This window comes from Diadema setosum, chromosome 5 (assembly GCF_964275005.1).
Source record: "Diadema setosum chromosome 5, eeDiaSeto1, whole genome shotgun sequence".
NCBI classification, from domain to species: domain Eukaryota; kingdom Metazoa; phylum Echinodermata; class Echinoidea; order Diadematoida; family Diadematidae; genus Diadema; species Diadema setosum.
This window is the reverse complement of record NC_092689.1, coordinates 39,837,525-39,848,258: the sequence shown is the minus strand read 5'-3', so window position 1 is coordinate 39,848,258 and position 10,734 is coordinate 39,837,525. Positions and strand designations below refer to the sequence as shown.

Below are 10,734 nucleotides of genomic sequence, written 5' to 3'. Positions count from 1 at the left end.
GCAAGACTTTGAAATTGACCGGGAAATTGTATTTCTTTGCTGACATGAAATATACGGTCTCATGACGAAAAATAACAAAGGACAACAATACGTTGTATACCACAACAAAAGTTTCATCTTACCTTGAGATATTGCAATAACTGGACCTACCTTACATTACAGCTATCTAATTCTAAACAGCAAATTAGATAAGAAAATACATTGATAAATGAAACAATTACATTGAAACTGGACAGAGTGTAAGATTTGTTTCATATGATATCTTTGATATGATTTATCTAAATGCAATGTTCTGAAAATATGTAGACAAATCAATCTAATTTTTCAATCTAATCTATTTTCTACAAGTCTGATAAAAATCACATCATTGGATTGTACATCAAAGCATAATGTAATATAGATATGATTATGAAAATGTACAAAAAGGCTTTAAGTAAAAGCGTATTAAAAAAAAAATGGAGGAATCGACAAAGGTTATGACTAGCTTTTCAAGGGTGATTCCGAAGAACTGTATTTTCATTAATAATAATAATCAAAATATGACAAAATACACATGACAAGATTTACACAGATTTGTTGAATTCATTGTAATCCTTCAGCAGAGAAACCAATGCACAGAAAAACCCCAAAACAAATCACGCTGAACAAGGGTGATAGCATATAGACTAAAATATTTATAAATCATCATGTCTTGTCACCATCTTGTTCATTGTAATCTGTTATAAATTTTGAAATATTCATATTCCTCATTCCACTTACTGTAAATTCTCAAACTATACCAAATATAACCAATAATAATTGCTGTCAAAATGTTCAGGTCTGAAAATCATCCCGAGTTCTCCTTTAACAAACCTTCGGAATAACAAACTGTTACCATAGTACACGTGACATCAAACAGTATTTGCATTTGTCATCTTTATATTATTCAGTTTTTTTTTTCTCAAAATCAATTTTGTAAAGGCGCCCCCTCTTTATGGAAATCCTGGATCCGCCCCTGTTATTGATGTTTCAATGAATAAGGCTTTAAGACTTTGATAACATGCATATCAAGGCCCGACATCAGCGATGGCGCGATGGTCCGGGACCACCAGAAATGGATGTCTGGCCACCACTTGCATGTCTTAATGGCTGGACAAGGTGTACTTGAAGAGGTGCATTTTTATGCAACTGCAATCATCGGGTCAGCATATTATGAAGATTATCTCGGGTGAATTTAGAAAACTCTTAGATGATCAGCTGATGATGGAATGGAAATCATCATAAGAAGAGAAAAATCAGTCCAAACAAACAAATGGTGATAAATGCCGCAATGCCGATACGCACACAATGAAACCTGTACGTACACAAAGACGTCCTGATTCGATCATGTAGTTACATTATCGTATAATTATAATGCCATTATGAGCATTATGATAGGAATGTTACTGAAGGATATAGCGCTAGATCGAACAATCACAGATGTTTATCTCACTTCTATATCGAAGATGTGATAGTCGAGAGGGTATGCAAACGAGGACTTCTCATGCTGAATTCCTGCATACAACATTAAAGAGAAGCACGCTTTCTATCTTATCAAGTGTGTGTGTGTGTGTGTGTGTGTGTCTTTTGTTATTCAATTGAAATAATTAAGGAATTGCTGAGAGGGACACATAGGGGATGGGATTATACAAGACACATTCAGGCATATGATAAAAGTGGGTATTATAAGGGTTTTTTTTATCATGCAGGTATATACAGTTTAACGTGTCTATAGGGACCCCTCAGCAATTGATTTCAATTCAATCACAAAATGAAAGAGATTTATCAATAGGAAATTTCATACAGATTAAGTGTTCCAAAGAGAAGCGGACTTATCCGCACCTTCCCACATCCGCGAGGCTGTACAATGAGGAACCAGCGTCCAGCAACCATTTAATATGTCGTTCTCTCTGTCGATCTATCTGTATTAGCCCATTCTCCGCTTTCACTGTGATATGTTTTCAACTGAGGTTAATTTGAACGGGAACTAACATTCTCCCATTGGTCTGGAGTATTATCTACACTTCAAACCATCTTTTCTTGAGTAGGTGGCAGACATTTCTTCCTTTTTTTCAGTGCTGGTCAGCAGAAAAACTGGTAGGTACCTATATCCCAGAAAAGTTCATGGTAAAGAAACAAACTCATACTACACGGTGTAATCATGAAATGATAAGAATAATCGAGATCTTGCATATTGATATCCATAATGCACTGTCAAACTGTGGGCACAGGGGTCTGCGAGTGAAGCGCCACCAATGTTCAACCACTGCCATTCTATCTGACCATTAACTGAATACTGTTCCGGACAATGTCAAAGGCTCCGACGTTGATCGAAAAGAAAGTGATCACAGCGAAGACGAAATAGAGGCGATCGAGGCAAGCAGCCAGGAACTCCATGTCCGTCATCTGTATGTGGAAACACATGAGTTGAAGCTTGTTAGCTCTGAATGATGTGGAAAGATTTAGATAAACATCATCTGGCGGTGTTCAGTAGGAATTCGAATCGAAGAAAATGCCTTTCTGTATGAACTTACTTTCATTTTACAGTATGATGGAAGAATACTGAGATGTTGAATCCTCCCCCCCCCCCCGAAACAAAGCGGCAACCCACCACCAATAATAACAAAGCAACTATAGTAGACCATGGTTAGATCTTCAATAATTTTCTAACATTACTTTCTGTCTGAACTTGAAATGAACATAAGCTTAGTTTTTGTACAACCTTATTGCGCCAATTCACGGGAAAGGCTGTAATTTGAATTGCTTGAATGTTGTTCTTCATTCCATTCATTCATATTCTGATAAACAAACATTACCTATTCCAGAGGGCCGGATGCATAAACGCTAGCAATTGCTTGTGCTAGCCTTTTACTCGAATCCGTATGCATAAAAACAAGCAATATTTGTGAGCAGAAGCTTTTCCTAACAAACACAAGCATTTGCTTGCTGCCCGCAAGCAATAATATTGCTTAGAGACCAAGCATCTGCTTAAAAAACGTATGCATAAAACATACCTTTTGCTAGTTCTTGCTAGCAATTGCTTACGATTTTCCAAGCTCTGTAAAATGAGCTTGAGCTTTTGCTTATCTGGGACGTTCCCTTTTCTAAGTATCATTTTCATATTCATGGAAGAAAGACCACATTTGTGAAGGAGAGGTATAAATCTCCAAGAAATTACTCATAAGTAGAGTAAGAAATTTTTTCATTTCAACAACGGGAATGTCCAGTGGTTAGCACGCAAAATGTGATGAAAAACAGGTAGGGTATCTGACTTCGGTGGAGAGCAAGACGCCTCTCCACGTGCGATCTGGCAGATCCGGGGTACTGTAAAGCAGTGATGGGAATCAGCCAGTAACACGTGTGTGTGCGTCTGTGTGTGTCTGTGTGTGCATCTATGAGTGTCATTTCATAGCTCTTCTGCTATGTCAGGAAATGTTTCTGCACACACATGCCCTTTCAAATACATGCTGCCACACTCGCCTTTGTTCTTGTGTTCGCACAGGCGTGACGTCCCTTTTGTTGAAAACGCAAGCAATTGCTTGTGCGGGACAAGCAAAAGGTATAGGCACTAGCAAAAGGTTATGCATATGGATTTGAGCAATTGCTTGAGCTAGACCTTTTGCTAGACGAGCTTGTGCTTTTGCTTGAAGCAATTGCTTACAAGCAATAATGCTTGTTTTATGCATTCGGCCCGATGAGACGCTACTTTGTAGGCTGGAAAATGAAAATGAGAGCGATAATTACACCAATATATATATTCTTTTTTTTTTAAAGAAAACGATAAGGACTAATACTGAAAACTGGTTACCAAACATTATCCATGGGCCGAATGCATAAACGCTAGCAATTGCTTGTGCTAGACTTTTACTCGAATCCGTATGCATAAAAACGAGCAATATTGCTTGCGAGCAGAAGCTTTTGCTAGCAAGCACAAGCAATTGCTTGCTGCTCGCAAGCAATTACTTAGAGGCCAAGCATTTGCTTAAAAACGTATGCATAAAACATACCTTTTGCTAGTTCTTGCTAGCAATTGCTTACGATTTTCCAAGCTCTGTAAAATGAGCTTGAGCTTTTGCTTCGCTGGGACGTTCCCTTTTAAGTATCATTTTCGTATTCATGAAAGAAAGACCACACTTGTGAAGGAGTGGTAGAAATTTACAAGGAATTACTCATAAGTAGAGTAAGAAACTTTTTCATTTCAACAACGGGAATGTCTATTGGTTAGCACGCAAAATGTAATGAAAAACAGGTAAGACGTCTGACTTCGGTGGCGAGCAAAGAGACCCGCTCCACGTGCGATCTGGAAGATCCGGGCTACTGTAAGCAGTGATGGGAATCAGCCAGTAATACATGTGTGTGTATAGTTGTGTGTGTGCGTCTGTGTGTGCATTTATGAGTGTCATTAACATTTCATAGCTCTTCTGCTATGTCAGGAAATGTTTCCGCACACACATGCCCTTTCAAATAATGCTGCCACACTCCTTTGTTCCTGTGTTCGCACAGGCGTAACGTCCCTTTTGTTGAAAACGCAAGCAATTGCTTGTGCGGGACAAGCAGAAGGTGTTGGCACAAACAAAAGGTTATGCATATGGTTTTAAGCAATTGCTTGGGCTAAACCTTTTGCTACACGAGCTAGTGCTTTTGCTTGAAGCAATTGCTTACAAGCAATTGCTTATTTTATGCATTCGGCCCATTGGCATTGATATTTTTGCTTATGATAATAAAAACAACAATAACCGAAAAGATAATGATAAAAATAATAATGAACACAAACCATCGTAGATGATGATGGACTTTCTGTGTCTGCTGAGACGATATTGCTGTTTTCTTCTGGGCTCATTTCCGTTACTGAAGTTCCTGTTGTCCAAGATATAAGGAGTATAACAAGAATGTTTACACAAAATAGCAAAACCAAATAATAACAAGCCTCCTAACAATAATGTGTGTAACGTAGTGTTTGTTTTACAAATTAGAAGCATCATTCATACAGCACGGTCTTTGTAATGATACATTACAAAAATAATGCATGCCGTGAAGTCTATGATTATTAGAAATCAGGCCTAAAAAAGTGTTTACTTTTGGAAACAACTAATATTTTCCCTAGCATTCCCGTTTGTGGTAAAGGAGAATATCTCTTTTCAATGTTTTGCAGATTCTGATATTTTTTTTTTCATGCTCATTTGGAAGTACACGAATATCAAAATTTACCTATCTTTTTATTTTTACATGAATTCTTTGGTGACTTCATGAAAGTAACCGCGCCAAGGATGTGGAAGACCACATATCTGGCTGTCCGATTTCTAATTCGCCACGGTTGAAAACTAAGGTTCACTGTGAGAGTCGACGCTACTGTGATGCAAACTAAGTTCAGGAAAGACAGCAGGACAAAATTGATGAGGATCGGTTCCCGGTCAGCCCTGGACGTCCTCGGTAGGATGTCTGCAATGATGATTTGAAAGACCGTCTGTCCGAGGACGAGGGACAGGCATGATGATACTCGCTCGCCACTCTTTAGCGGGATGAAGAAAGCCATCAGAGCTAGTGTGTTTAGCTGCTGTATGGGCACGCCGATCATACGGAGGTAGAAATCAGGCAGTCTTGTCAGTGTGAATCTGACGTTCAGAAAGGAGAAGGTTTCGTTGTACACTGGCTCGGTTTCTTCGAACGTACCCAGAGCAAGAGCCGACAGGAGCCATTGCGGATTGTTGTTACCCTTCATGGAAAAGGAATGCCCTGGCTCAAACTCGAAGATGTCGTTTGGTAAACCCTGTGAGACGAAACTCAGGTTGCACTCATGCGAGTCAAAAGGGAACTCCTTAAGATTTATATCACAAATGGTTGAGTGAAGAAGGGTCGTTTGGATTTTAGCGGAGCCATTTTGGTATATTGCGACCTCCGAAGCGTCCGAAAGGAGTGGATTCACGGCCGAATGCGAAGCAATTCTGAAAGATATAGAGCAGTTGTAGAGTGCGATGTATAAATGTGATTTAGCGTGATATATTTCTCACAAGCCACTTGATGGAAAATTGCATATTGGTTTTTATACGGTGAATTGAAGGAGAATACATATTCATCAAGATCATCAGTTTTATAACCATATATAAATCTTAATAATAGAAAATAAAGATCATGAGGGGTGTTCAACAGCACAGAGATCACCTACATGCTGTCCAACTCTACCATCCTATCATCTGACTCATAAAGCATCCATATTCAAACCCACAACTGTGTACCCTGCCTGAGATAATCTATCCTACCAATGTGCAACCAGGTCCACACTCCTTCACTCTTCAGAAATACCCTCGTAAGATTCCAAGAGAAGTGATGTGTAACGTAAAGGAATTACAGTCATGCTTCATGGTCCTTAACAAGTCAAACTGTATACGGTATATAAAGAAAATCCCGTTGTCGCGTATAACGGAAGTGTATCCTCGGGTCATCAAACTATAGGGGTCAAGACTACTTGCTGTAATTATATCATGATGGACTCTTTATACCAAAGGAAACAAAAAGTAAAACAGTGTAGTCTGTGAAGTGTATGACCATTCACCCTATATTCAAGAAGGAACACTGACGACAGCATCACGCAAACAAAAACAACAAAAGCCTAGATTTGACCATTACTATACATGTAATGACTAAGTTAAACATTTCTTCAATATCGATTGCCAAACGCTGTTAAGAATTATATATGGTTTGAATTCAGCAATACTTACGAGTTGTAAATCAGTATCGGTGGGGTCCATACGGATTCCATTGGGACATGTACCCGACTGATGTTGCCGTATGCCGCCGGATCCCAGATAAGACGAGAATCATTCCAGCTCTTCAAAACAGACAAACAAACAATGAAATAAACAAACAAACACACAACAAAAAACATGACTATCAACCAGTAATTGTGCAGAAGTGAATCAGTTGTTCATGTGTCACGCGGAATATAGCCGGGGAGTATTAGTTCATCTTTAATTTTTTCGTATGATTATATTCTATACAGTGACACTTCCGTACTTTTCTTTAGAGTAAATTACATGTTGTGTTCTTTGATTCCAGAGCATTTTACCAATCAGGGATCACACATTAACAGCGACCGTTAGCGTTGTTGTCCGAAATATTTGCTTGAAATTAAATGTTTCTCTGCAGACTGAGACACGCGACTGTGTGAAATGTACAATTAAGTGTAAGAAGCAGGCTTCTCTTTAATAGCTTACAGATGGCAGCCCGGGTATGGTTTCATATTCAACCGTAGAGTCCTTGATATGTGAAAACCGACACATTTATGCTCGATATTATTGCTCTAATTTCTCAAATTCTTAAATTTACACAAGGACAGTGACTTGGATGTCTTTTCATTACTATAGCACACAAGCAAACATCCTGTAAAATGTATGCCTTGAAATTGGTGCGACAAAGTGTGAAGCCTACCAGGTTGACTGATGGATTTTGGGGTTCATGGAGACTGATCTATCATTTGTCTTGGCATGCTTCGTTCATCACAATGTACCTTATGCAAATGGGACAGTATAAAAACGAGATTAGAGAGTGTAATATAGTTAAGGAAATATTACTTGAAATAATAAACAAATTAAAAAAAAATCACAATTATTTACTCACCACTCTAAGCCAAGAGGACCCATGGAGAACTTGATTTCTTTCATCCTGGACGTTAGAACAAAATAACATTAAGAAAATACACATCTACATCATTTTTCAAGCCAGGATAAGAGATTCATGAATTGAAATAGAACGTATAAAGTAATTTTATTGATAATGATCGACATTGATGTTCATATCTTCTACAAAGGTCCCCTTGAAGCTGTCACTGCCAAGCAAAACATCCCCAAAGCAGTCTCTTTAAGCATTCAGGAGGGAAAATGGTATACATACATTCATATTTTCTTTACATCAGTTTTCACTGCACTCATCATCATCAAGGTAATCTTTCCAGCTTAATAAGATATCTGCTCACTAATCCCGTTTAGGCCATTTTTCATTAAAACATATCTAAAAGGGAAACATATCTGTGGAAAAAACATCTAAAAGTGATAGTTCTCAAATTAAGTTGTCGTCTATCTTCACAATTAAAGGGCAAATAATAATTGTCATATACAGAGAATGAAAAAGGGAAATAGGACGATTACATCTGTGAATATCCCTTGAAATTAAAATCAGGTAATCTAAATTCTACAAACAACTGTTGTGCAATCTTCGTGTATATTTTGACGTAGATGTTGAATATAATGATGATAATGATGATAATTAGAATGAAATTGAAAATATCAACAGTGTCAGAATGATATAGCTTGAAATAACAATAAAAATGTCTGATTATTACATTTATTTTTATTGATGATTGATTAAACCCTTTGAACAGGCTCTGCAGTATATCAATGAATTTGCTTCTTACCAAGTCGAGAATGGAGAACGGGAAAAAGCTAACGCGAAGTTTCACCGGTTGTCCAATCACACTTGGGGTTACTTTGACGTCATATCCGTCATTTATTAAGTCGTGTATCAGCCGACTTTGGCTCGAGTAATTCAGACCTATTGTATAAACCGCAATGATATATAAAGAATATACACATCAGTGATGGCATGAGTTAATTACCCGCACAAGGTGCCTTTGGAATAGTCTAACACACCTGGGCCCCGTTGCAAGAAAGTTGCAATCAATTGCAAATAATTGCTAATTTTGAAACAACCATTCTGATTGGCTCAGGGTCTGCCTATTAAGAAGACATGCATGCAACAGTGATTTTGATTGGCCAGTGACAATCAGTTGCAAGTTGCGTTTAAACGCAAAGTTTCTAGCAACGGGGCCCTCGGGCGATAGCCGAGGGCGTTTTGCTGTTTCAATGTACCGAGTGTGGATAATTACACTAATGTCCGAACAAAAATGATGTGCATTATTTGCTTTATAAAACCATGAAGCGGATCCTTGCAAAATTCCGCTGCTCGCCAACCAGTTTCGCGAGGAAATATGTACAATGCCCGCTTGCGCAGGCCTATACCATACATTGCTAATGATCGGTTATCATAATTCCTTTATGACCTGTCACAAGCAGAATGAGGCAAAATAAGTGCATGGTCACGTGTACGCTCTGAACCAATCATGTGATTAGGACCTGCTTCATCATTTTACAGAGAGATAAATATTTGATGGAATACACTGGCAATATACGTAACCCCCCCCCCCTAAAAAAAAAAAGCCACCCTAAATTCAGTCACATCTAAAGTAGATGTGTACTACTTGACAGATAATGAAAGTCATAAAGCGAGATTTTTATAACTTGTGTATTGCAATGTGACAACTCATCTACAATGTCAGATTGTTTTAGACATATTGATATATTCATTAGTTCCCTCATCAGGAAATCTAATATATGAATATTTATGCTAATAACGAATATGATTAATAAATGGCAATGGAAGGTGTTTTCCCCTTCAAAGTCTTTTGTTAATCAGATAAGTTCTTAAGCTGCAAATGATGCTATTGGCAGGCCATTGGATTTGAAGGGTGTCTTAATTGTTCAGGACGTATCCAAGTATCAGTTGGATACGTCTGAAGACGTATCGAACTGATCTGAAGAATAGTAAAAACTTATCAAAAAAAAAAACTGATGGCATGTATTTAGATACAGTTGAAGGGTGTTTGTTTTTTGTTTGTTTGTTCAGGGCGTATCCAACTAATCTGAGGAACAGCAAAACGTATTATAAAATATATGGCACGTATTTAGATATTCATTTGGCCGCAAAGTGATATTATAATCAAAGGGTTTTGTGAATTAATTCTATACTATAGATGAGCCCAGCATAAACATGACAAAGTTCGTAATGAGCAACGGAGAAACTCGTACATCATGAGCTTCCCATGAAAGTTCAACTGAGGTCTGAATGCTCGCCTCCCGGGAATGCTCCCATGGTTATCGGATAACAGGGCGTTGCGTCTGAATGGACTCATATCATTATGTCGTACAACCATACGTCGTATGAATATACGACGAGTCTGTAAAAAGCGCTATATTATGTCATATCACAGGATTACGTACCTTCAAATTGTCGACATAAATTCTGATGCGTTTACCTATCTGCCTATGGTAGTGTCATCTTAGTTGGGAAAAGAATAACACATAATTCGTTTAATAAAGCACTTAGTTTGTGAGTCAATATTAGCCTTCCCGAAGGGGAAAAAAAAAACATTGCTCGGACTATAATTGTATCAGTGTTATCACTGCCTGCACAGGCCGCTTCATTATCAGCATATTTACATTGTTTGTTAGTCTGGGTGCTTTTTTCCGCCTCATCACCAAGTGAAATTAGACTTCAATTAGACTCAGCTGACACAGATTGCTAATTAAAGCGCATAGGGCCATTCTTTTTTTTTTTTTTTTTTTTGATTAACAAAGGAATACGAAATTTGGTGTCCCAACGGTTGCATAGTCAAAGCGGATGGTAATAGACAATTAACGACTGGCGCTATTTTTTTACACTAATTTCGTAACATCATAATAAAGATATTCACAGGCAAGTTCGGAAAAAGTCATGGCACAATCATTATACGCAAACATCAGGGAGAGAAGTTCTAATTTCAATTTTCAATTTCAATTTATTTTCATATTTCTCGATGAAAAATTACATCAAATATAACAAAATTAAATGAAATACATGACATACATAGAATATTGCAAATATATAAAACATAATAGTGGTCGACCT

At 37.8% G+C, this 10,734-nt stretch overlaps 1 protein-coding gene and 1 long non-coding RNA gene across 2 annotated transcripts; both read right to left on the bottom strand.

Moving 5' to 3' along the window:
• Positions 1-2,292: 2,292 nt before the first annotated feature.
• LOC140228910 (neuronal acetylcholine receptor subunit beta-4-like) lies at positions 2,293-6,201 on the bottom strand. The gene is made up of 4 exons (XM_072309179.1): positions 6,182-6,201; positions 5,227-5,960; positions 4,793-4,875; positions 2,293-2,424 (listed from the first exon to the last, which is right to left on the bottom strand). The coding sequence occupies exons 1-4, from the start codon at positions 6,199-6,201 to the stop codon at positions 2,293-2,295; spliced, it is 969 nt and encodes a 322-aa protein (XP_072165280.1).
• Positions 6,202-6,758: 557 nt separating this feature from the next.
• LOC140228965 (uncharacterized) lies at positions 6,759-8,485 on the bottom strand. The gene is made up of 3 exons (XR_011901258.1): positions 8,426-8,485; positions 7,633-7,677; positions 6,759-6,844 (listed from the first exon to the last, which is right to left on the bottom strand). It is a non-coding gene; the product is annotated as an uncharacterized lncRNA (long non-coding RNA).
• Between the last annotated feature and the right edge of the window lie 2,249 nt (positions 8,486-10,734).